General features: G+C 39.8%; 2 protein-coding genes across 11 annotated transcripts in view; one reads left to right on the top strand and one right to left on the bottom strand.

Annotated features, from left to right (window-relative positions):
• Positions 1 to 21,980, top strand: part of lama5 (laminin, alpha 5) — a 129,711-nt gene extending 107,731 nt beyond the window's left edge. For 2 of the 3 annotated variants that reach the window (XM_046057088.1, XM_046057087.1), the window contains exons 48-80: positions 713 to 853; positions 1,017 to 1,168; positions 1,807 to 1,917; positions 2,618 to 2,729; positions 3,091 to 3,264; positions 4,778 to 4,974; positions 5,074 to 5,190; positions 6,019 to 6,173; positions 6,376 to 6,505; positions 6,624 to 6,726; positions 6,868 to 6,981; positions 7,209 to 7,391; positions 8,140 to 8,282; positions 8,403 to 8,582; positions 8,884 to 9,023; positions 9,653 to 9,812; positions 10,371 to 10,504; positions 10,586 to 10,751; positions 11,230 to 11,364; positions 11,552 to 11,703; positions 12,415 to 12,547; positions 13,725 to 13,868; positions 14,109 to 14,239; positions 14,327 to 14,485; positions 15,907 to 16,039; positions 16,164 to 16,318; positions 16,951 to 17,143; positions 17,405 to 17,545; positions 18,089 to 18,248; positions 18,355 to 18,485; positions 18,625 to 18,718; positions 18,809 to 18,928; positions 20,506 to 21,980. In XM_046057088.1, coding sequence (XP_045913044.1) covers positions 713 to 853; positions 1,017 to 1,168; positions 1,807 to 1,917; positions 2,618 to 2,729; positions 3,091 to 3,264; positions 4,778 to 4,974; positions 5,074 to 5,190; positions 6,019 to 6,173; positions 6,376 to 6,505; positions 6,624 to 6,726; positions 6,868 to 6,981; positions 7,209 to 7,391; positions 8,140 to 8,282; positions 8,403 to 8,582; positions 8,884 to 9,023; positions 9,653 to 9,812; positions 10,371 to 10,504; positions 10,586 to 10,751; positions 11,230 to 11,364; positions 11,552 to 11,703; positions 12,415 to 12,547; positions 13,725 to 13,868; positions 14,109 to 14,239; positions 14,327 to 14,485; positions 15,907 to 16,039; positions 16,164 to 16,318; positions 16,951 to 17,143; positions 17,405 to 17,545; positions 18,089 to 18,248; positions 18,355 to 18,485; positions 18,625 to 18,718; positions 18,809 to 18,928; positions 20,506 to 20,654 — 4,742 coding nt within the window. In that variant the 3' untranslated portion in view covers positions 20,655 to 21,980. The remainder of the gene's footprint in view (positions 1 to 712; positions 854 to 1,016; positions 1,169 to 1,806; positions 1,918 to 2,617; positions 2,730 to 3,090; positions 3,265 to 4,777; positions 4,975 to 5,073; positions 5,191 to 6,018; positions 6,174 to 6,375; positions 6,506 to 6,623; positions 6,727 to 6,867; positions 6,982 to 7,208; positions 7,392 to 8,139; positions 8,283 to 8,402; positions 8,583 to 8,883; positions 9,024 to 9,652; positions 9,813 to 10,370; positions 10,505 to 10,585; positions 10,752 to 11,229; positions 11,365 to 11,551; positions 11,704 to 12,414; positions 12,548 to 13,724; positions 13,869 to 14,108; positions 14,240 to 14,326; positions 14,486 to 15,906; positions 16,040 to 16,163; positions 16,319 to 16,950; positions 17,144 to 17,404; positions 17,546 to 18,088; positions 18,249 to 18,354; positions 18,486 to 18,624; positions 18,719 to 18,808; positions 18,929 to 20,505) is intronic. The other variant, XR_006826079.1, reaches the window with a different exon arrangement.
• adrm1 (ADRM1 26S proteasome ubiquitin receptor) overlaps positions 21,589 to 26,516 on the bottom strand; it is a 12,545-nt gene continuing 7,617 nt past the window's right edge. For all 8 annotated transcript variants that reach the window (XM_046057091.1, XM_046057096.1, XM_046057089.1 and 5 more), the window contains 2 exons: positions 24,714 to 24,816; positions 21,589 to 22,426 (listed from right to left, as the gene is read on the bottom strand). In XM_046057091.1, coding sequence (XP_045913047.1) covers positions 22,338 to 22,426; positions 24,714 to 24,816 — 192 coding nt within the window. In that variant the 3' untranslated portion in view covers positions 21,589 to 22,337. The remainder of the gene's footprint in view (positions 22,427 to 24,713; positions 24,817 to 26,516) is intronic.

Raw genomic sequence — 26,516 nt, 5'->3', positions numbered from 1 at the left:
GTCAGGCGAGTTTGTTGGCCAATTAAGAACAGGGATACCATGGTCCTTAAACCAGGTACTGGTAGCTTTGGCACTGTGTGCAGGTGCCAAGTCCTGTTGGAAAATGAAATCTGCATCTCCATAAAGTTGGTCAGCAGCAGGAAGCATGAAGTGCTCCAAAACTTCCTGGTAGACGGCTGCGTTGACCTTGGACCTCAGAAAACACAGTGGACCAACACCAGCAGATGACATGGCACCCCAAACCATCACTGACTGTGGAAAGTTTACACTGGACTTCAAGCAACGTGGATTCTGTGCCTCTCCTCTCTTCCTCCAGACTCTGGGACCTTGATTTCCAAAGGAAATGCAAAATTTACTTTCATCGGAGAACATAACTTTGGACCACTCAGCAGCAGTCCAGTCCTTTTTGTCTTTAGCCCAGGTGAGACGCTTCTGACGCTGTGTCTTGTTCAAGAGTGGCTTGACACAAGGAATGCGACAGCTGAAACCCATGTCTTGCGACTGAGAGACCATTTAAAGGCCTTTGCAGGTTGAGTTAATTAGCTGATTAGAGTGTGGCACCAGGTGTCTTCAAAATTTAACCTTTTCACAATATTCAAATTTTCTGAGAACCTGATTTTGGCGATTTCATTTTATAATCATGCAAATCGGATGCAAAATGGTTAGAATATAATCAACCCACTTGTACTGTGCAACATCTCCATCTCTCCAGAGTGCAACTGTAGAGGAGGTCACTGTGACCCCCGGACAGGGGAGTGCCACTGTCCTGACGGGATGACAGGAAAACAGTGTGACACCTGCAGGGATGAATACAGTGTGCCCATGGAGCATCATCATAGCATGCACTGTGAACGTAAGTGAAACACACATGCACTCTCACATGTGACAGCAACTGGGCAGGAATTCCTTTTTATGTTTTAAAAGGGGAAAGAAATATCAGTAATCTAACAAGGAGAACGGATCAATTTCTGCAAAATTATGGATTAATGAAATTTAGTGTGCGTTTCCTCTTGCAGCGTGTGACAGCTGCGTCGTCGTCCTGTTGGAGGATCTGGACAAGATGAATGAAGACTTCCGTTCAGTAGCTAGTCAGCTGAGCCGTCTCAATGCCAGCTCCATGGCCTGGGCTCAGCTGCACAATCTCAACAAATCAATGGAGGACATCGCTGTGAGTGTACACACGCGCACTCCATTTTGCCACGCATATTTGTCATTGACGTCATTAAGATAATGCATTCACCAGCCCCTTACCCTAACCTGAATCATCAAAACTAAGTGCCTAACCCTAACTCAAACTCTTAACCCTCAAACAGCCTTGGGGGGGGTCCCCCATTCTGGTCCCCACAAAGCTGTTGAACTCATTGATGTATAAATAGAACTGGATATAGCGTTGGAGGCGGAGCTCTGTTAATTTCTATGAAAGCTGGTCAGTGGCGTATGACCCCAAAAAAGTTCGACTTCCGGGTATAAAATTACCCGTATCCTCCACTTACGCATTGTGCATCCAGGCACACGTGCACTAGCGTTTCCTTTAACTCCGCCTCATAGAGCAAGCGCACTAGAGTGGCTGTTTTCCGGTTTAGCCCTCTTCTAACGTTATAGGACAGAATCTATCAAATTCTGATTAATTTCGCGGGGGGGTTGTGAAACTCAAAAAAATTTATCCACCCTTTTACAGCCGCTTCTTTCATAATGATAATGAATATAGTAAAACAAGACCACACAGAAACACAGGTTTTTAGCCACACTTAGTCATCTATATACAGGCCTTTTTTTTGTAATAAACTAATTTTCCCATGATTACAGAACGCCATAGAAAACTACAACAGTACGCTGGATGAAAGCAGGAGTCGGGCCGACTTGCTGGATGCTGACATCATGAATATCAGTGATGATATTGATGAACTGCAGGAGAAGGTGTGGTCACTGGTGACACACACACACACACACACACTCTCACAATTTCTAGAGCAATCTGAATGAACCAAATCTGGATTTATAGAAGCTGAAATTTGGCTAAACAAATCTAGTCTACCTTTTATGTATATATCTTATGAGTCAAGAACAATGTGCCTTGCTTAGTGGCACAGTGTTAGTGTCAAAAGAGGGCCACCAGACAAGATAAAAAACAAATTTAGTTATTTTTGGAGCTTATAAATGTTGCATTGTAATACAGTATGCATTAATAATTAAATTTTTGCTGATTTTCTTTATATTATATTCAGACAAAATTCTCTAATAATATTCGTATAATTATGTTTGAAATTCTAATCTTTAATATTGTGACATAGTGATAATTAGATAATGCTTTGATAATTATTGGAATCACTAACCCATACTTTCTTATTTCATAAAAGTCCTGGCAGAAAGCCACAAAACTTGCTGTCTTTGTTTTGATTTAAATAAATATATTTATTAAATTATTTTTCTGTCTTTAGTGTAGTTCGTTGAGCAACAACACTTTTGTTTTCCTTGGATTAGAAATAATGAGGAAATTTTTCCAGTTTTCGCTCCACCTTTTATCAGTCAGTCGTCTTTATAGTCACAAAATAAAAGTATTTGAAATGTCTCTGTTTTCATGTAAAACTGAGAGTGTCATGTGTTGTGGTGTTTCCAGGCAACGACAATGACTGACAGGGCTGGTGACCTGCGGGACAGTACCACTAACACACACCAGAGGGCTCAAGACCTGCTGTCATTCATCAACAACATTACCTTGGATTTAAACGGTGGGACAGAGGACAGTCCATCAAAAATAAAAGCATAAATATCTAGCCGATTATTAATAAGTCACATTGCTGCATCACCAATTAGATGAAACTATTTTGTTATGTAGCTATGAGGTTAAATCCTGTTCCCTATACAAACCATCATTTAAAGGTTGAAAGGAAGTTTTAAGTAATTTTGTCTCTAATGAAAACATTTTTTAAAAAATACATAAATCTGGTTTGGATCAGATGTAAAGCATTTTGCAAAATATGTAAGTGAGTTTTGTAGCGGGTGGAAAAAACCTAAGATGAACCAGGATAGAAGTTGTGTTACTGTCTCATCACAAACAAAATATACTGACCAGTTGAATTTTTTCCACAGATATCCTGCTGTTGGCGAACCGGTCCTCCCTGAACAACACGGAGGCCGAGCAGGATGACGAGGAGAGGGAAAGGAAGATGAGGGAGGTGCAGGCCATGCTGAGGGAGATGAGGTACAGGAGCTGTGTGGGACAGAAGAAACTGGCCGACAGGGAGAAGACGGAGGCAGAGAAGCGTAAGTGTATTCTCTCAGACAAAAGCACACATCCCCAAAACACATATCAAATTCCTCCCACACTTACCGTACCCATTTTATAAATGTTAATAATATTAACAATAATATGTTTAAATGTTAATTAATTAATAATAATATGTTTAGGTCACGTTTTTACTGACTAAATTATGCATTGCAGAAAGACGTTGGAAGAAAATTGTTTTACCAGTATATTTGCTTACATAGAGAATGCCTACTTGAGTAACGGTTGCCCATTAAATAGCATTTTTTCATCAGTCGTCACAAATGGAATGAGGGACAAGGACATTGGAAATGTATCTGAGGGCAAAGTCATGAAGTGAAATCCTGAAATTTCACAGGGAGCCAATGGAGGGATGCAAGAACAGGGGAAATGTTGGATTGACAGCTGCATTTTGAACAAACTGTAAAAAGGAAAAGAATTTAGAGCAGCTCGACTGAGACACATTACAAAAATCTAAATGGGAGAAAATAAAAGTATGAAACAATAGTTTGAGCTCCGTGGAAGACAAGCTATAAGGTCTATAATTAGCTAAGCTGGATATAGTTTAAGGGGGCATTCTCACCTACCTTATTTGATCTGAACCAACCTACCCTGGACCACGGTTCGGACCAAACAGACGAAATTTGGTCCGACGAAAAGAGGTAGTCTTGGTCCGGATCAAACTGAACCATGGTTCGGTTCATTTCTAGTGTGAAAGCATTTTTTGGATCGTTCTGACTTTCACACCATTTACAGGAAGTTTGGCGGTTACTGTGTGAACCGAAAACAAACAAATGCACGGAGAAATGCATTGAAATGAGGACGCAATTATAAATCTCCCGTGACAGCTCATCTTTGGTCTCTCCTTGAACGGAGATGCAGAAGGATTGCTTGCTGTCTCCTCCTTGCCATAATAATAATACAGTGGCAACGATATTAAATGTTCATCCCTCATTCATTCATTCTTGTTAAAGCCACCGGCGGAACTGTTTACAAACCGATCAATGTCAAGTAAAGGGAGACGCAGCCCACATAAATGATGACAGGACGCAGGTCTGTCATGTAAAGTCCTTTAGTGCAGTCATATAAATGCAGAGTGAAACCAAACCAGTTCGGACCTTCAGGTGTGAAAGACCCCTAATTTAACACCCAACTCCTTGTTGGTACTTGTCAGCCTTAATTAATCAAATGATAAATTTTGAGATGAAAACATTATCTTTAAGGATTTTATACATTGTTAGACCGCCATGCTTTAAACTAATGGAGAAACCGTATTTTAAGGTTTCATTTGACATGTATTTTATCTGGATTTATTTTTTTGAGCTTTTGAAAATGACAATGGCCAAAAAGATGAGTGTCTAATCTATTAATGCACATACTACATTCATAAATCAGTCTGTGAATGTTTGAGAGACAGCTAAAAGGTTAAAACCTTTGGTTCTACTGTAATTGTGCAGTGTGAAAATAAAATGCAAGTGTCTCTAAGTGTTGTCTCCCTCTGTCCTCTGCTAGTGTTGGATCGTGTAAACAAACAGTTGGCAGGTCCCCACGGAGACAACAAAGACTTGGCCAAGGCTATCAGAGACCGTCTGGCCCGCTTCCACTCTGAAATGATGGATCTCCGAGACGCCCTGAACGAAGCTGTGAACAACACGGCCAGAGCTGCGGAGATCAACAACGTCAATGAGAAAACCCTAGAGGACAACAAGGTGAGCTGGGAAATCATCAAGAACGATGAGGATGGTGAGTAGAGGACGGTGATCAAAAGGGATATTGACTCTTTCTCCCTCTGTCTCTCTCTTTCGCAGAGGAGGATAGAAGACCTGCTGTCAAAACAGAAGGTGGTGAACGACCAATTACAGATAGCTGAAGATGATGTAGCTCAAGTCAACGATGTGCTGTCCATGCTGCAAGACTCCAAGGAGGTTCGAACAAACTATAACACAGATTTAAACCTTTCAGCATTTGTAGCAAAGCTCTGCAAAGCTTACCTGCAACACATTTACAACTGGTGTTCAAACTGTAATCCAAATCTCTTGAGCAACTTCACAAAAGATAAAAGAAACTCCAGCTCAGGTCAAGATTTAAAAGTAAGTGACTGTGAAAGTGTTCGGAAACACACAGCCAACACAGTCTTTGTGTGAAACCCAAAGTATAACCACATTTGTACACTAGATGGACAACATCTTCTCAGTATATTGTGTTAATCTCTTTTGGTATAAAAAGTCAGCAGTTTACTGTCTTTTAAATGATTTTGTTTACCGTGTTTGAATCACATTTTGGTTACCACGTTTGTTCACTGAAGCATTCACGGCACCATGCATCCCTTTACATTAACGGGACTTGTCACATATTTATTATAATTGGAATGAATGACATTCATTAAATATGTTTTACATTAGCTTACGAAATCTGAAGTGTAGTTTAACTATGACTGTATATATAATTATGTATGGTTCTGTTTGACTGGGGGATTTAAGTAACATTCTAGTAAGATTCTGGATACACTTCATTATGAACAAAACAGTGTTCAGATATTTTTTCTGCAATTCGGATCAGAAGAGCGATTCTCCATCTATTTGTTTGAGATTATTTTGTGGCATTTTGCCTTTATTGATACTGACAAGAATTACAGGGACAGATGGGGGGCGTGATAACACGTAACAGAGGTCCTTATCTAGATCTGGAATCAAACTAGAGATGTTGCGCTTGTACCGTATGTGTCTCTTAAACACTTCAAACATCTCTCTCAGGAGTACGAGCGGTTAGCGGCCCAGTTGGACGGGGCCAGGGCCCCACTGGCAAAGAAAGTGGCAAACTTTGCTTGGGTCGACTCCAAAATTCCCCTGGTGGAGCAAGCAGAGAAACACGCTGAGCTGCTTAACGCTTTAGCCATGAACCTGTCCAGGTAAGAGACGAGCTAGCTACTCAGCTTTGACTGGATATTAAGATAGTTAATCTTATAATGGAGGCAGACAAACAAGGTTCACTGCTGGACACTGTGGTGACGTAAATAATATCAGAAGTTAGCAAAGATGTTCAAAATCTTCCATATACTTTATATCACAAGTTTAAAATTATTACGACTTGTTGTTTTCGTTTGTCTGCAGTTTGGTTGCAGAAACTAAGAAGGGCGGATTTGTGGATTTAACACACTCCTATAACGACATCATCAACAGCATCAAGGAGGCAGAGGAGGCTGCCAAGATCGCCGACAAGGCTGCTAATGACACTTTGGAGGTACAGGACACACACGCACACGGCCTGTATGAGCACATTGTGCACTAATTAAAAATTGCGTAAAGAACTGGCTTAAGTTATTTATTTGTTAATACCTGGCCTGTGTTTGTCTGTTTAGAAATTAAAGGACCAGGATCTTAGTCAGATCGCTGATTCTCTAAGGAATCGCAGCGTGAAGCTGAAGGAGGAAGTCGAAAAGCTAAATGATGAACTCAACAATGGTAAACTCACATCTTTACATAATTATCCTAATTTAAGTGATTTATATAAGGGAGGTCATGAAATCAAGTAAAGGTAGTCTTGTAGACACTTAAATCTTCAGTTTGGATGTTTTAGTAGTTGAAGGATTTTCTGCTGTACAGATCTAAAGCCGCAGGTGGAAGATGCTCAGAGGCGACTGGATGACGCCAAAACCAAACAGGTTGATGTGATGAAGGACCTGAAGACAGTTCAGAAAAACCTCAACTTCACTACAAGTACGCACATTCAACACAATCACAAACACTGACACACATACATCCGTGTGAAGCCTTGAAGTTCTGACCAGAATCTGAATGAATGCATGCAGTATTTAAACTAATGTAGTAATATTGTGTGTGTATAGTTCTTTGTGTGAAGATAAATCATATTTTAAGTACTGATTTGTTTTATTCATTCTTACCATTCTTCTATGATTTTTTTTGTTATTTTCTGCGATGAACAGATGCGAGTCAAGAGATTCTCGAGGCGAAGCAAGCAGCAGAGCTGGCAAACACCACAGTCACACAGATCAACGATGCCCTGCGTCCCATTAAAGAGCAGCTGGACCAATGGCAGCAGACCTACGGGGACGCAAACGCCACCAACGAAGATATCAACAACGCCCTGATGGAGGCCAATAAGACTGGTGGGAGCTTTTAAATGTGTGCGAATATATCACAGAAGAAACATCCTACAAAAATACTTTTGTTGTTACCCACAGTTTGTGTTTAATCATGTGATTTCTACACACATACATTTTTAACTAATATGCCTACTGCCACGTTGCCATGTTTACTGCATTAGCCTCTTCAACCCCATTTTCCTATTAATCCACATAGATGGCTTCAAAGATACAAAAAGATTCCAACTAATTAATTTAACTTAATTTTTACTAGTCATCTATTCTAATAAAAATCATACAACTGACAAAAATAGAATAAAATAAAATGGAATCTTTCTTGATTACTGATCAATTGTTTGAGTCCATTGTCCATCTATTTTCAGCTTTTCTCTGTTTCATATCATTCTAAAGTGAATCTATTTGAGCCATGAGCAATTTGAGGAGAGAACATCTTCAACTTACTGATTGCTCCAATATATTCGCCTCTCTTCTTGGAAATTGCGGCAGTAATAATTTTCAAAACAAAATGACAGTGTTTTACATTGCTGACCCAGGATTAAGACCTTTCAATGCAATGACGCAAATAAAAGCACACAACTAACATAAAATGGAATTAAGCTGTTCTAACTTTCACATTAACTAATGCCAGACATCAAATATGCAGTAGCAATAAATTAAATCTAACGTAATAAACATTCAGAACAAGAAACTATTAAGTTATTAGCGAAATAAAACTGTCTCTTAATGTAACTCTCTTAACCTCTCTATGAAGTGCAAACGCTGGGTGAGACTATTCCTATGCTCATGAAGAAGCTGGATAAACTGCAGAGTCACTCCGCCCAGATGCCAAACATCTCTGAGAACATCAACCGCATCCGACAGCTCATTCAGCAGGCGCGCAACGCTGCCAGCAAGGTGCGCGCACACACACACACACACACACACACACAAAAAAACAACATCCGAAGTTGGATTTTTTTCCAGCAGCCTCTAATGTGTTTTATTGCCTTTTCTCCTCCTCTTTCTTCCATCCAGGTGGCTGTCCCGGTGAAGTTTAACGGGCGGTCTGGTGTTCAGGTCCGTACTCCACATAACGTTGCCGACCTGGCTGCCTACACCTCCCTGAAGCTCTACATCACTCTGCCAGAGGCGGCACGAGCCAGGCGGCAAGACGACAACACCCGACAGTTTGTGTTATACCTTGGCAACAAAGATGTAAGCATCACAATGGCAACATAGAAGCTAATTTTGTTTTGTGTTTTTATTTTATGTATTTAATCTTTTTTTGTGGGGTATTTCATGAAGTAAAATATATATATATATATATATATATATATATATATATATAAAATCACACACACACTAGTTCTTACGTTCTTCATATGTTCTCTGTTTTGTTGGTGATGAGTAAGAGTTTCTCTGAGTTGTAGTCAGATAAGGAGATCCTTTGCAAGGATTTTGACTATGATTATGATATGGGTTTTTGTAATTGATTACTCTTATCTGGTATTTGTAGTCCACTAAGGAGTTCCTGGGCATGGCGTTGGAGGGGAAGAGACTGCGTTGGTATTTTAACATTGGAGGAGAAACTGCTGAGGTGCTGATGACTGAAGACGTCATGTCTAATGGAAACTTCAACAGCGTAGTGCTTGAGAGGTAACACACAGAGACACAAACATGTCTATATATACGTGATGAAATGGTAACATGAACATTATTGAAATTGCTTTTCTATAAACTTTTGTCTTTTTTTCTTTATCAGTGTTTTGTTATTCAGAGGATTTTCACATAATGACATGACATTTTTCTTCCAACTTGAAAGAGCATAATCAGTGAAATATTAAATAAATAAATGTTTACTGTATGTTTGTTATAACCTGGCTCACATGATGTTTTACACCAGGTGTCTTACACCTGGATAATGTAAGCAAGTTGCAGTAAAATATCCTGATTTTCAAATCTTAACCTTCTCTCTAACTGTACAGTTTTTTTCAAGAAAGGTCCACCTTCTTATAAATATCTTGTTTTATTACAGTTAAACCAATGCTACTGACTTTAAATGTCCAGAGTTGCTATAAATGTTGTTTCAGAAACACATGTATGCCTACAAACATTTCAATTCATTATGCTAGTTAGGGTATTGACTGACAGAAAATGTCAGCTGTCAAACCCTTGAGTGCTCATGCTTGTCATGCAGCCTTCCTGACTACTTGCATACATTTGTTTATCATACATTTTGTCCTTATTCTCTATGTATATCTATTTGTCTGTCTGGGTGAATACAGGATCCTCCAGTACGGTCAAATGTCCATGTCTTCTGAAGCCAGTGAGGGGGACCAGAGAATCACCAAAGCCTATGTCGAGGCTAAAGGAGATCAGGGGCTGCTCAACCTCTTAACCGACGATACTGTCTTCTATGTGGGAGGATACCCTACTACTTTCACAGTAAGTATATGAAGGATTGTGGGCTCAGTCATGTGGGAAACCCCTAATTTAAATCTATAGAAGTCACTCCACCTCTGCTCTTCCATTTCATTGTAGTTGTTGCCCTATTTCTGAAATAATTAGAGTTTTATCATGTAGTAAATCAGAAAGGTTAGGATGATGACAACAGATCAGGCAGCAGCTGCTTTATTAAATAAGAAGAAGAAGAATAATCTTTATTTAAAATAAAACAGTGACTCAGCTAAACGGATTCACTTTGGCAGGTCATTATATTTTAATTTAATTATTTACTCTCTCTGATGTATGGAATTATGGCAATGGCCATTAACAAGTTACCAAAGCCCAAACTAAAGCCTTCAAACTGCTAATTATTAATAATCAGTTAACTGAGTCACTCAGCCTTTTAGCTCCTATTGCTCACACTAGCTGCACACTGACACAGTATAAATTTAGGAGTTTCGAGGAAATCTGAGAAGGGTTGATGTAAATTATTTTCATATTCATATATGCGTCTGGCTTCTAATTTATATATCTTTATTCTTTTCTCTGTTTTTATAGCCTCCTTCCCCGCTCGCTTTGCCTAACTTCAAGGGCTGTATTGAGCTTGACACGCTCAACGAGCATGTGCTCAGTCTGTATAACTTTGAAAACATCTTCCAACTCAACACCACAGAGGAAAAGCCTTGTGGCAGGTCAGTGCATTCAGCGTCACCATATCATTTGGAAGTGTTTGTTGAATGTTGATTCTAACTGGAATAAAAATGCTAAAACAGGTCCAAACCGGTGCTGACTCAGGCCTGGGTGAATGACGCAGCGTATTTTGATGGTACCGGCTACTCTGAGATCACCTTTACTGATGAAATGGTACGCATGCAGCGCTTTGAACAGGAAGTCAAACTGCTCTCACACAATGGAATACTGCTCCTGCTGCAAAACGGGGTAAATACTTCACTCATTCACTCACTCATTCATTTACTCTGTCAAACAAACATCCATTTTTCTTTTATAGTACATCAATAATGTATTCACTAATAAAGTTTTTCCAACCCTCATTCATTTATTCTGGAATGTCCTGCGACCGCCACAGATATTGGATTTGTTTTATTTTTCTGTAAGAGCATTTGATTTATTGATTGCTTTCAGGATGTTGCCATGTTGCTATAAGAAACAAGAATTTGCAGTACAGAAATACCCAACATATTTGCATTAGTTTAGAAACAGTGTCTCTGTTACATAGTTTCACTGGATAAAACACATTTAAAGGATGGTTATCAAAATCTTTGTTCATCTTTGGCTGATAGTTATCAGATTGGTTAGGCTCCAATTATTTTTATATTGACTGCATCATGACAAAATTTCCGAGACAGCTGGAAGTGCTCTCTCAGTTTTTTTTCTCCATGTCTCTGTCCTCCATCAGAATCAGTTCCTGTGTTTAGCGGTGCTTCGGGGCACCCTGAAGGTTTTCTTTGATTTCAGTGGTAATCTGGAAGAGATGGAGCCTAAAGATCTTTCATCTGACTTGCTGAAGATCAGTGACTCCGAACCCAAAACTGTAAGTCTGCCATGTGTGTCTGTCCCTCTGTCTGTCTTTGTCTTTCCCAGGTCGATTATTAAGAGTTACTACTTTCTGTACGTATCATATCCCAGCTTAAAGCTGCTTATGCATGGCATTATCCTCCACATACTGCCTGTTTGCTGCGATAAAACACGCTACTTGTTATGCTCTTTAAACTGTGTAGCTGGAGATTATCATCCTGCGTTCATCCACGAAACGTGTTGTGGTGAGGTCCAACCGGATAGGCCTCTATACCCAGGATTTCAAAGAGGACCCCCCCCCATTCAGTGGTAGCTACTACCTGGGAGGAGTACCAGAGTCCAAGATGCCTGCAAAGTGAGTAGTACACACACATGCACACATTTTTCTTATCATCCTGCCATGAAATTTGGTGCAGATATTCATATTTCCTACAGGATGAACTGTAATATCTTTGTTGACCTTTACGTTTTCCTCTAGCAACATCATCATCATCTAACATGCTAAGCTAAGATAGTGCCCTGAGTCCACAATGGCAATGAAAACAGGGCTAAATAGCCGCCCTGAGTGCACCTCCTTAACATCACGGCCATGCCGAGCAGTGAAAAGCCAACCTCACAATGCTCCCTGTCTCTCAGCTGACACACACTGACCCTTGTTTACCCCAGTCAGCCAAGTACACACACAAGTTTTACACATGTGAAATTAACTTTAGATGTGTATGAAGTTAACATATTGGTATATGGTTTATAACACAGTTTACAGGACAAATCTGCTGTGACAGCTTAAAGACACGTTCACTCAGATAAAACCCAACACATTACCTACCAACAGAGAACAGACAAAGTTAGGTATTTTACTCAGGAGTTGTTCCAAAACAGGGCTAACGTGAGAGTAGCTGTTGGAATTTGAATTAATGAAATGTTGCTCCATGTTTGCTGTAACTGAAAGTCGGCGACTGTTTGCTGGATGTGTGTTTTGCAGGGTGTTTACATAACAAAAAAGGTCATTTTTAGAGCTCTCCATCTCCCTCTCTGTCTGATTCATTCTGTCTCTGTCCCTTTTCAGGTTGAAGTCTACGTTTACTAAGCAGGGCTCTCTGAAGGGCTGTTTCAGGAACGTGAAGGCCCAGAACTCTCACATCGACCTGAAGAGGATGACATCCTCCGGAGTCAGTTTCGGCTGTGACAGTGACCTGCTGGTAGGAAAACACAGCTCACCATTCAGCTTGTGAAAAAAAGGAGAAATGTAATGTTTTCCATGGCATTAAAGTGTATATTTGATGCACACCGTTTCTATTTAAAACAATGTCAACTCTTAGTCATTGTCCCTGCTACTACTTTTTTTTTTATTCACCCTTTATTTAGCTAGTCTTTTAAAAAAGACAACCTGTTTAACAGCTAAAGTAACTTTAGATGCATTTTACACTATGCCTACTCTACTGATGCCAAGATGCCATTCAGATATTTGGCTATGAAATAAATATTATTTTATGTACAAAATAGTGTCCATAAAATATTTTAAACTTACAAAGACATTAGACATTTTCTAATTCAGTTGCGTCTAGTGTTTGGTGAATAATAGTATCTACTTTTGTATAGAATAGGAAAGACTTTTTCATGTATTACGGGTTAGTTTTAGTTGGTAAAATTATAACTAATGTGTGTGAAAGACAGTTTGGAGGTCAGTAATGGCTGGATGTAGACGGGTGATTGTATAGTTTAGATCCACATACAAATTAATCTTTGCTGACTGAGTGTTCTTTTTGATTGTTTAATACCTGAAAACGCAGTGTACTAATAGAAACTTGTGCTGCACCATTTTTGGTCTTTGCAACTTTGTGTTTTGTTTGAAAGATAATTTCTGAACCACTCTCGTGCATTTTTGCCTAATTCCCTACAGCACCTGTCTTTGACCTTTTTGTCACTTTGCTTGTATCTCTTCTTTCTCTCTTCATTAAGCTGCCAAACCCGATTACAGATTGTGTAAAAGCAGCTGCTGGAGCTACAAAAACAGCTGGGATTTCAAAGGATAATATTGTTTGTTTAGCACAGACTGTACTGTAAAACAGTGATTTAGCTGTGTCACTTATTAAGCTGGTGACTCTTAGGTTTAAAGCAGTTTTCCCTCCTCTAGCTTTCTTTTATACTAAGCTGCCAAATTTCCCTATAAAGGAAACTCCTAAGAGTTGTAAAAGAGTACAAATAATTTAAAAAATTTACATGATTCTTGTAATCCAACAGCCAATATAATGATCACACAATTCAAACTGAAAATGTGGAAAGTTTTCTGCGTTTTTGTGCTGAGATAGAAATAAAAATAAACACAAACGCGCAGTAATACAGTTTGTCTTGACCTGTGTGTGTGTGCGCGCGCAGGTGGCTCGTGAGGCTCATTTCTCTGGTCAGAGCTACCTGGACCTGGATGTGACCAACGTTCTCAGCCTTACGAACAACTTCTACGCCAGCTTCAGCTTCAGAACTGAGCAGAAGGAGGGACTCATGTTCTACCACCATGATCAGGTCGGACTGGCTTCCCAACTCTTCCTGTTTCCTTTTCTCGTAGTGTGTCTTTTTGTTTCTTTAGACTAAACAACAGCTGTCTTTCTTGCTCAAGTATTTTCCATGACGTCTTCCTTTGTCCTGCTTTGGTCTCTTCGACTTTCAAGTATCACCTTCTTGTATGTTGTCTTTCCAACAAACACCTTACCTGTGGCTGGTGTGTGTGTGTGTGTGTGTGTGTGTGTGTGTGTGTGTGTACAGGAAGGAGTCTGTCAGGTGTTGTTGAATGAGGGCCACATCGTGGTGAAAACTGGCAGCAGTGAGATTAAGACAGAGAAGACGTACAATGATGACAACAGCCACAACGTCGCTATCTACTACAATGTCACAGAGTGGGATGATAACTTTTTTTATATACCCCCCCCCCCCCAGCACCTTTCAAACAGAAACTGTGCGCTGACTGATTGCTCTCCCTCCAGGATGCGTCTGTATATGGACGACGTGCTGGAGAAGGCAAAGGTGACCAGACAGCATGACGTCAGGTTGTCAAACACAGAGGGAAGCACCTTCCTGGGAGGAATGCCCGACAAAATCTTTACCAATCTCACAGGATGTATCCGCAATGTTTTCATCAAGAGGTGAGAAGAGAGGGCAGGAGGAGCAGCACAGTTCAGTCACAAAACTTTCAAATAACGTCATCAAAAGAAAGCACTCTACCATCACAGGGGGCAACACAGTCTTAAGCTGATGATACACGGGGCAACTTTTAGAGCAGTCGTGCAGGGCAACGTTGCTGTCAATGGTAATAAGTAAAGATTACTACCGTAATTACTCCCCTTCCCCCACCACTCCGCCACCCGCCCCGCACCGCCACAATCCAAAGTTCAAAACATAGTCTGACTTGCCACTAGCAAGATTGCCAAGCAGCATTGCTCAAAAAGTTGCCCCATGTATCATCAGCTTTAGATTACGATCAACATAAGGTGTATTTTATTCTGATCTCCACAACTGTATTTGTGATCTGTGACTCATCTACATGTAGTGTTAACATGTGGCCTGGCTCAGGAAAAATGCTAACTCGATAAAGGAATATCATTAGATACCTGATATACATTATTTCATGTCCAAATGAATAAACGCGAGAGGGCATGTTGTTACTGATTGGACAGTTTGTGTGTAGGTGGACCATCTGCTCCGTTGTCAGTGTAGTTAGCTAACATTAATGTGATTTCCATCAACACTCAGCAGGGAGCAGCATAGAACTTCATATATCATGTTGTAATATGTCAACATTAAACACCTATAATACATCTTAATATGCTACTGATGAGGTAAACAGGTTTGCCCACAAAAGAAAGGAGATACAGAAGTTAGCAAGGAGCAAGCTGAAAGTTTGTGCAGGGCTTCATTAAATGAGACCTGCTTAATACGACATAGAATGCAATTTCATAAATTTGGCGACAAAGTTGGGATAATAAGGCCTACAATTATTTATTAAGAGAGAGATTATGAGTTTGCTTAAATCACATGCTTTCCAGTACTTCCCAGCTGTATAGAATTCCAAGTAATGTAATTAATGAATTAACGTGAGTTGGACCCAGGTAAGTGGCAGAAAATTGATGGATGGATTTTAAAAAATAGTTTATTACAATTTGCATTAATTTGCATTATTTGCATTAATCGAAACTTGCCATCATGAGTCTTCATGCTACTGTAGCTAGTAGTAGTGACAGTGTATTATAACATTATAACTAATGTAAGTGTCTACGGCCAGCAAGAATAAAAATTGCAGACCTTTGTAAAACTAATATTTTTTTAAGGCCTTATTTTGAGCAAACTGCTTTTTAAGACATTTCAAGACCATGCGGTCTGTTCCTATCTACAGTATATTCTCATGCTTCACTCCACAGATGATGAGATGGTGGTGAGATATCTGGTTATTTCGTCTGATGGTTTAAGCAGGAGGAGTTTTTAGTTCATAGACAGAGAGAGTTTAGGTATTGATATATTATATCTGCTGAGTGTATTTTCGGTTTAAAATATGTGTTTGTCTCTTCAGGAAAACGAGTCCTCAGATGGTGTTGAACCTGCTGAAGGCTAAAGAAAACGTCAACGTTCCTATGAAGTGTCCGGCTGCCAAAAAACCTCAGCAGATCGTCGCTTCCCAGCCCAAACAGAGCAGCAAACCCAAGGTATAAATACAAAAACAAGCTCTCACAAACACTCTAGACAGAACAAGCAAACCCCTGTACCCAATAATAAACCCAAAATAAATCTCTCTCTCTCTCTCTCTCACTCTCACTCTCACTCTCTCAGGGAAAGCACAAGAAGCCATCGGGGTCTCGCAGTCGTAACATCAGGGAGTCCTGTCAGGGAGAGCTTTCACAGCAGGAGGCCGGAGCAACACACTTCAGCGGCTCCACACACAGCTACCAGAGATACGACTCTCTGCCCAGCTCGCTCAACACAATGTGAGTGTGTACACAAACTGTAAATTAAGTTTCCGCCCTACTGGGAAAAACTCTTGCCTCAAGCAGAAAACAATTTATAATAGATTGTGTCTGTGCATTTTGCTCTCTTTTTAAAAATGCTTCATGTTTATAGTAAAATTATCTTTTGTGTGTCATCATGATGTTTTTACTAGCCATGTCAGCAGCAGTGACAGTCTGATGATCCACCATTTTGTTCCAGGCAGAAATATGTCAACACCTAATGAAATGTGTGTTAATTAGCAATGTCAGCATGCTAACATGCTAAAATAAGATTCTAAACATGGCAAACATTACACTTGCTTAATATCAGCACATTATAATTTTCATTGTGAAAATTTAGAAGCTAAAAATCAAAGAGATTTTTCTTTGGAGTTGTTGGAGCTCAAACCAAAGGCCATGAGGTGGACTGCAGTGAAGTGATCGACTCTGCCTCAGGTGGATGACTAAATACAGATCTGTTTGATAACATGCAAAAAATAACAACAACTTTATAAGACAAGAAAGTGTCTTTTTTGAGCTTGATGTGGAGTTCTTTTGTGCCAAAAATGTTAAATAATTTTGGATGTTCTGAATCATTTGTAAGTTAATATTTTAATTTTCTCTCTCCGCAGGCTTCATATCTCCATGGCGGTGAGGATCAACTCGTCTGATGGTTTGGTGCTCTACGCAGCTGGCGGGAAGCGCGGCGCGGCTGTGATGTCACTCAGCGTGTCAGACGGCCACCTGCTGCTTTTGTTGGACGCAGGAAAGAGGAAGGTCAGCGTGCGCAGCCGCAACAAGTACAACGACGACCAGTGGCACACGGTGAGGTCACACGATTGGACTACCCAGGAAACAAATCCATGTGACATTTAGATAATTTGGTTGCAACAGGCTGCTTTCTATTTTCCAGTTTTAAGTAAAACAATATAATAGGAGACACTCACTCTTTTAAGGGGTGTCATATCACCCAGACAGTGAGTACCAAAATAAACATTTACATATTTATATACAAACCCTTCTTTTAGTAGTTTTGTCACAAAAACATCTCTAACCTGCTCTCTCTCTGTCTTTATGTCACTTCAGGTGTTTATAAAGCGCGAAGGGGAGAAGATCAGCCTGATAGTGGACGGCATCAACGCTCAGTTTAAGAGGATCCCCGGGGGCAGAGACAGGACTCGTCTCACCGGGCCTTTATATGTCGGAGGAGTACCGCCCTCAATGACGGTAAAAAAAAAATCAGCAGACTACAAATTACAAACCCCTAGTCAGTCGCATGGCTGGGCAATAGCTACACTAGAGTGTGTGATTGGGTTTGTTCTACTGTAATATGTAGACCTGTGTCATGAAGCACCCACTATTAATCTGGCACCATCATCCATGAATGATACGATATCGAATTGGTGCGTAGTCCAGCTTTTTTTGGACGTCCGGCTTCTTGTTTTCATAAATCTGGCCACGATTCCTATGATTTATGGTATTTACTCACTAGCTTCTGGGCAGATATGGATAAAAGTTCAAAATCCCCAGTGGTAGCACAGAATAAAGAGGTTGCCTCAGTTTTAATGGGGGTAGTCACGTTTTTCTGCAAACAAAATGTTAAAGGTGACAAAAATAAGACACAAGTTGTACAAATGAAATTTCCTTTAAATCAAGTAGCCAAAAAAATGAGACGTTTACACACTGACTCAAAAACTAAAAATGCACCTTCATCATCTATTCTGTTCTTCTTAACGTGTTGCGTCTGTACTGTTTTGTCTTAAACTTCAGGCCCCGGGCTCTGGTGGTTTCGTCGGTTGCGTCAGGGACCTGACGCTAAACGAAGCCCCTGTAGGAAGCCCCGCCCACAGCCAGGGGACGGTGCCCTGCTTCCAAAATCCTTTGCGACCCGGAGCGTATTTCTCTGGTCAGGGAGGACACATCGCAATAGGTAGTCATCGTCACTCTCCTGCTGTATTTACTTTAAATTATTTCAGTCTTGTTTGGGTCCTGCTCTGCTGTTGTGTCCCGACTGAAGGCTCTCTCTCCCCCCGCAGACGAGTCCTTAGTTCTGGGTCGGGATCTAGAAATCCAGTTGGAGGTTCGACCAGTCTCGGAGTCTGGGCTGCTGTTGCATGCTGGGACCTCACCTGACCAATACCTGAGTTTGGTCCTCAGCCAGGGAGAGGTGAGACCACGGCAGTGAGGGACATTTTTAGCGAATTGTAAAAGAAAAATAAAGCAGAAATAATAATTATTGAACCTAATAAAACAAAAGCTAACAATGAGGGGTGTGTGTGTGTGTGTGTGTGTGTGTGTGTGTGTAGGTGACTGTTTCAGTAAACAGCGGCAAAGGTGATTTCTCTACCTCCTTCACTCCTGAAGAACCTCTATGTAATGGACGCTGGCACACAATCAAAGGTGAGTTAACTTCAACGAATGCTTCTGTTGACCCTGTCGCTGTGTTGCTGCCCATGTTGTAACGCTGACATAATGTTGTGTTGTCTGCAGTGGTGAAGAAGAACAACGTCCTGCAGCTCAATGTCGATGCAGCCAGCGAGCACAGCGTCGGCCCCAAACAGGGCCGCTCTGCAGGGGCCAAAGACACTGTTTACCTTGGAGGGGTACCCGGTGAGTACACGCACATCTTTCTTTGCACAATGCCAAAATCATGTTCTTTCTCCTGATGCTGTTTCAGCCTCGTGCTGGACTTCGTTATCATGGTGAATAATTTTTTTTCCACAGCAGCATCAAAATACACAAAAAGGTGGGAAGTTAGGATTGGCAACACTGTCTGCTATCATAGGCAAACATATTGATGTTGATCAAGCCCAGCCATTTTAATGTCCCGATGAAGTCTTTCCTTACTGGTGAAACCTCAATAGATCCTCCAAACCTTAACCTTAACTGACTCCCCTCATCTGTTTACTATATACTCATAATTCTAACCATAGTTTATTCTCACAATAGTTTTTTCCATAATATTGTGATATTTTTTTGGTTATTATTTAGCTTATTTTAATGATGACGTTTTCCCATAAAATTAACTCTATTCTTGTGATATAATTTATGAAAGTCTTAGGATTGAAATTTATTCTCATTGCTGGTTAATTTTTTTCTCGTTTTTCGACAAATGGATTAATTTTTTAATCTATAAAATGGCGTAGAATAGTAATGCCAATTTCCACAGCTCAAGGCGATGTCCTGAAATTGTTTGTTTCTAAGGGCTCAAAACACCAAAGATATTCAATTTACAACTGAAACGGAGAGAAGCAACAAATGTCACACCTGGAAACTTAATAAACGACCCAAACTATCAATTAATCCAATTATAGCATAAATGTTCTGTATGTTGACCTAGTTCTAAAAAGATCACAACTTCAAAAGTCTCAATCTAAGCCCCCCTAACAGTGGTGGTAATACTATGTTGTACAATGCAACTGCACTTCTCTACCAGAGAACATGCACTCATTCATGATGTTGAGTTCAGGTTGTTGACTAATGAGATGAAAGTTATGGGAAAGAAAGTCTACACTTCCTTCTAAACCATCTATGAAAAAAATGGTAGTCTCCCAGGCACATAAAATTCTGATGGACCCTTCCCATATTCTGCAATATGGAATAATATGAAGTATTACTTTCGGGGAAACGCTATGGAGGTAGCAGATGCAAAAGTAGCTGCGATAAGCTTTCCTTTATCCCTACTTCCATAGCTGTCTTTAATAAACTATCCTGCTCAAAACAAGCTAGCTTGAAGCACTTGAGTTTTAAGTATAGTTCACTATTAATTGTGACTGCTTTTACCAGTGATTTTTAACAACCTTGATCTTAAATTAGTTTTTATATTTTTAGAATTTGCATTTTTTATTGTTTGTTCTATTGTTCATTGCTTTAAGTCAAAAAATAATTCAGTCTTTAAGATTATTCAGGTTCTACTTATCTAGTAATGAATTACTGATGGATGGTAGTAACTCATATACTTGTGCAATGCAATATAAATGTACGTTAAGGACTGTAAGATGCATGCGAATGTAAAGTCCATATGTGTTACTGCAGCCTTGCATGGTTGATGCCAAAGACAAATTTCCCTTAGGGGACAATAAAGTTCATCTTGATCTTGACGCAAGGTGGATGTGATTTTGTGGTTGGGGATAGACACGAGTTTGGTTAATCAGTTGGAGTAACGTGTTCCTCTCTTCGGCCACCAGATGTCATCACAGTTCCTGGTCTACCTGCCGGCCTGCCAGCCTTCCAGGGCTGCATCCGCCAAGCATCTGTCAACCACAGACCTGCCATGTTGTCCAAACCGCTCGCTGTGCACGGAGCAGTGGGGACGCAGGGCTGTCCACAGATGTAGATCCAACACGCACATGTCTTATCCTCACATTCCCCAACTACACATTACTGGTGGTGGGTGTCATGTTACTGTAGCTTATTTAAAAAATATATATTAATATTTATTTTCTATTTTCAGAAAAAGGTATATTTTATATTTTCCCGTTCGTCGCTGTTTTTGTGCTACAGGGTGCTACAACAGTGTCTGCACACAGAGATGCACTGATACAAGAGACTGGTACACGATGTCAAATCTAAAATCACAAAACAATTATAAAACGTGTAGTATATTGTAAATAAAGGCAACGCAGCTGAATTTTTCTTGGTTTTGGTGAAAATTAAATCATGTCAATTATTTTTGTCCTCTGGCCCCAAAACAAATTCCCCGAATCTGCAGTAAAGTTAATGATGTCTCCAGCTGTGTGCCGTGCATCCCTAGCAGAGAATGTTAAGAATACCTACTGAGTCTGTACACTGTGAACACTAATGTACGAGCAACGTCGTCCGGCAGCGCAGATGGGCAATGTTACCTGTAACAGGGACCAGGACTGCACCCTTGGGAATATCAGAGTTAATTAAGTCTCAGTGATGCTGTGAAGATGAACTAATTTAACACACCAAATGGAGCCAACAGCTGCTGTGTCATTGGCCGTTCCAGTACTATTCTCCTCAAATACGTTCTGTGATATGGAATAGCATCTACATTGTTTGAAAACGTTGCTTGTTTATAATGGCCTTTATTTTCTATTCTTTTCTATCACGTCTCAAAATTGTTTAAGCAACTATTATTTAGGCCAAGATCCACTTACTAATTCCCCTACACATAATTGTATTACATAATTTAAGTTTTGTTTCTTTGGGTGGGGGGGGGGGAGTTCCAGAGATCATATTTACCTTTTCTATCAACCATAGTGAAAATGCTGCATTCAGGTCATTTGAATTTCTGAGTCTTCATGTCAACATCCAGGTTTTAATTATGACCAAGAATGCCAAATGTAATGAATATAGTGTCAATGCATAATATCTGAAATCCTCACACACCCCAACTCTGTTAAAAAAAAAACAAAAAATAAAACAGTCTTGACTTGTCAGATGAAGTCGTTGTTAAACACAGGACTCATTGCCATTTCCCACCTGTCGGCTCCTGTCCACGTTTCAGGCAGCGTTTCTCATCTAATCTGTCATATGTAAACATGAACCAAACACGTGTGAAGTTTGTATATAATGATATAATAACCACTTTTTAAAAATCTCACAGAAAGAATAAGCTGTCCCTCCCCCTCACTCCTGCCCCTCCATGTGTTGTAAATGTATTTCTAAATAAAATTTGTTTTTCATACAAACTGAACTCTAGTGTTTGTTTGCCAATGATTTTTTTTATCAAGAGTAAATCACAAATAAAGCCTGAGTGTATCAGCACTCACTAAGGCTCTGACTGTCTCAACTGTGGTGCAACAACAAAGAAAACAAAATCAAACATAAGGCTTAATCATTCACAAAACTGATGATCAACAGAATAAAACAGCTGTTGGTGTTAACAGCTCTGATAGCCCTGTGCTGTTCATCCTGAGTAGAAGCAGAGTGTTGCCTTTGGTATAGAAAAAAGTAAGACAACATTAAAGAGAAGAAAATGTACTAAAATATAGAGGAGGGAAGGAATAACAGATTTTTATAGGCACTCAGTTGAGGCATGGCAGTGTGAGCTCTAATCCAGACTCATGTCCTCGTCGTCCTCTTTCTTCTCTTTGGAGTCTGCTTTGCTGCCCTGCATGGCTCTGGCGAACGCCTCCACATCTGACAAGGAGACAAAAAATATTACATATGTTTTAGGGCTGAACGATTTTGCAAAAATATCTAATAGAGATTATTTTGACTGACATTGCAATATGATTTGCGATATTGGTGAAAAACATCTAAATGATTATGGTGTGGTTTTTGCAAGGATCTGCACCAAACAAAGATGTTTTCTTAAGTCTGTAGAATAATGGTGTGAAGGCCAGGACATCTCTGCAGCACAATTTAAAATGCTATTTTGACACACATTTTGCCTTTAACAACTATTACACCATACTGTGATGTTAAGATTTCAATTAATTGTTCAGCCCTAATATGTATGTATACATATATATTATTTTATTTTTATCTTCTCTTATACGCACATACCCATATTACATTAATACACTGAAAGATTTATTGGTCACTGTAGAGGCAATCTCAAACAGTCCATGGAAGCCCAAAAAACAAAATCTGAAAGGCAATAATAGATATTTATAACTAAGATGATTTTTCTTCCTTTTTATTTTATTTTTTTTTTAACACAGAACCAGTTGTCTCATTTATAAAACTGTGCATAGAAACCTCCCTAAAAGTGCACATGTGCCTAAAAGACAAAAATGGCGTACACTAAAAAGTATTCACACTTATAAAACCGTGCGTTTAAAACATTTGAGGCATTCTTTTGCTGAAACATATATCTCCATTTGTGTTTATTATCCTAAATCTGGTTCTTCTGTGTGCTGCAAATGATCTTAAATTATGTATTTTTGCACTTCAGGGAAAAATCAATCAAATGGTTGTTTGTTTATTCAAAAAAGCTTTAAGCCTATAATACTCAGATAATATTTCGATTTATTTTACACAATAGTAGGCCTAATCATTTCAAACCATTTCATCCTTCTGCCATGTGAGTCGCTGTTTCTCCAGTTTATGTGCGTACACATGCTTCAGAGTTTGCCTGAACGAACACACATTTCCTGTCAAGTTTTTATTTTATATTTTATTTTTTTATAGATCATAACCTTTGCTTTCACGTACACACGTCTCCAGCCCTGTTTTATAAGTACGCACTGTTTATAAATGAGGCCCCAGGACTATGGACTTTGTCCCCGACCTCTTATATTAAAAATGCTTTAGGAAGAGATTTCTTTGCCGTCAGTACAGCAACCAATAACGTTTTCGACATACAAGTGGGAATGCCAGTACTGTTTTAGGAAAGACCTGATAAAATGTCAACCTATAGCCACTGGCTTCAGGAACATTTCCAGGAACCCAGGACATGGTTTAAATTTACCCCAAAAGCCACTGCTTTGAGGGAAGTACCCATGAAATCTGTTCATCATCATCTAGTTTGAGTAAAAGGACACTGCAATATTTTTTATATTCCATATTTTTGTTAAAAAACAAAACCAGCAGTGCAATAACAATACTTCACATCTAGTACTTGGCAACTTCCCACCCTGTCTGTGACCGTCATCCCAAAGTCCATTAATTTCTACTGAAGATGAAAACAGCTGCTCACTGTAGTTTTTAGCTGACGTTACTCAAACAGGAGGAAATGCTGCATTTGTTGGGGACTATTTTCAGCAGCGGATTAATCCACATTTGGTCGTCTAGTGAGTATTTGGGGCAGCCGGACGGTATATGTGGTTCAAAATAAACTGTTTGTGTTCATGTTGATGAAGGAACATGTCACCAAGTGCAACAGTAAGCCTCTGATGTATTTTTAATAGTTTCTGGGCAACAATGGAGCTCAAAGGAAGAAGAGATATGAAGCTGTGACCAAGGTTATTATCATTAACGAAAACTAATGAAGCAAACAAAATGGTTGTGAAAAACATTTTTGTTAACTTAAAATAAAAACAGATGAAAAAATGATAACTAACTGACACTGTATTGTCTGTTTGGGGAAAAAAGTAAATGTCTTTAGTTTTCATCTTTGTCACTGTATTTATCATGGCGGCGAAAGCGGCAGAGTCCTGAAGACTCAAACAAAGCATTTTCAAATCCACTATAAAAACTAAAACTGAAAACTAAATAAATATCAAAACTAATGAAAAATGCAAAACTAAATAACCTGGCTGTGATACACACAATACTTGTTATTGTGATCTATCAATTTCTATTTAGTTTTTTTTCCATAGGGTTTGTTGACTATAGAAAAATATATAATATCTCTAGACTTTTTCAGATACAGTGGAAACAACTTTAGACGTCCTTTAGGGCCTTACTTATGTTAAAAGAAGACCACTGTGTGTTTGTGTGTGTGTGTGTGTGTGTGTGTGTGTGTGTGTGTGTTTCATACCTCCTCTGTTGGCAGCGTCCACAGCTTCTGCCGGCAGACCAAACTGACTCAGGAGAGGGCCGAGCTGCCCGGAGGCTAAGGCACTGCTGAACATACTCATCGCCTGAGGGAAGGAGGAATCGCTGTGTTAATCAACACTCTGACATCAAGCTGCAGCAATTAAACTGACTTAAATAGCCTCACTAAATGAACCGTGGAACCTTGCTATAATTACTGTTACCAAATAACTCCATGATGGAGATGATGGAAACCATCTGCATATGTTCCGTCTCATAGCTAATTGGCTAAAATTAGGTGCATTGAGTCAACCAGGAGCGTGTGAACACGCTTAACAGCTCTACATTAGCGCTTAATTAAAATAGTCTAACACCTTTTATATTGCTATTATTGCCTGTTTCTCAATAAAAAGTTCCATAAATCTGGGGTCTGGCTTTTCCCCGTTACTCCATCAGCCATTATGTCCTTCACCTAAGTTGTATTTTTCCCAGACATGTAAATCTACGTGTTTATTTGGAGCTACTTTGTGTTCATCTGTTACCTGCTGGAACTGAGGTGAGTTGATTGTGCTCTGGATCTCGTCGGCGCTCTGCAGTAAACTTTCTCCGCTGGGGAGGAAGGGCAGAAGCCTCTGCTGGACCTCAGCGTTAGTCAGGATGGGAGCCATCATCTCCGGGGTGCAAACACTCGCTAGATCCACTGCAGAACAGTAGAGAAGTCATGTTATTCATACGTCATGAGCTCTATTCTTTTCTTCGTTGACCATATTTCTTGGCTTCTACTCTTTGTCTTTAGCTAATGCTGGTATTTAGACTGACTTGTAGTGACTAGACAATGGTGAAGTCATAGATCAGACTGCTACCCCACATTCAATCCTCTGCCACTCACTCGATGATCCCTGAGCAGCAGCTGAAGCTGGGACGTTCATGGTGGCGAGGATGCTCTGAAGGTCACTGAGCTGGATGGGCTGGTGGGAGGTAGGGCTTCCAACAGAGGCTGGGACCACTGGGGTCGGAGCAGCGGCTGCAAATGAGACAAACAAGGAGGTGTCAATGCACAGTGTAAACACTGTCTTAGCAATGAAACACTTTTCTACTCTTCATTAAAAACGGCCCCATGAAATTGCAAATGTGACACATTTCTTGTTGAAAGGGTTTTTGAGATGGGGCACAACACGAAGCTGGATCATTTTAAAGTGTTAACCTAAGCGGTATCTGTGAGAGAAAGGGAGTTTGATTGATTGAAGGGGGTTGAAGAGGTCAAGGGTTGTTAAAACCTGAAATGATTGGATTTATGGTTAAATTTACACATCCAACATCTGGCGTTCTCGCTGGCGTTTTGGCTTCTTTGGTCATGTGCTGCTTTGTAGATGTCAATACGTTATCATTTATAGTCTGTACATACGATGTGTGTACCAGACAGGCATTCATAATTTAAAGTGAAAATTCAGTGAAGGCAATCAGATTTCCACCAGATTCATTCATCAATACAGCATGAAGAAACCTATCAATCTGCAGGAAATCAAAGTAACAGACATCTTTTTATTGACTTACTATTAATGGTAAATAACCAAAACAGACAGAATGCTCTAAAGATTACAATAAGTAACAGTTTTAAGTGCGCCGATTACAATTTTCTGAAAGGTCTGACCTGCCGATTCTGATTTCTTTCTAACAATTATAATTGACAGCAGACACAAACATTTGTGTAACTTTTCTACATTGAAAAGTTGTGGCGTTGGGTGTCTTCTTCATTCATACATGTTTTGGCCGTGTGGGGTTGTGTAAATAGCTGGTTACTATCTGT

Source organism: Micropterus dolomieu, linkage group LG08, assembly GCF_021292245.1.
Source record: "Micropterus dolomieu isolate WLL.071019.BEF.003 ecotype Adirondacks linkage group LG08, ASM2129224v1, whole genome shotgun sequence".
Taxonomy (NCBI): domain Eukaryota; kingdom Metazoa; phylum Chordata; class Actinopteri; order Centrarchiformes; family Centrarchidae; genus Micropterus; species Micropterus dolomieu.
The sequence above is the reverse complement of the archived record's forward strand: the minus strand, read 5'-3'. Positions and strand labels throughout refer to the sequence as shown.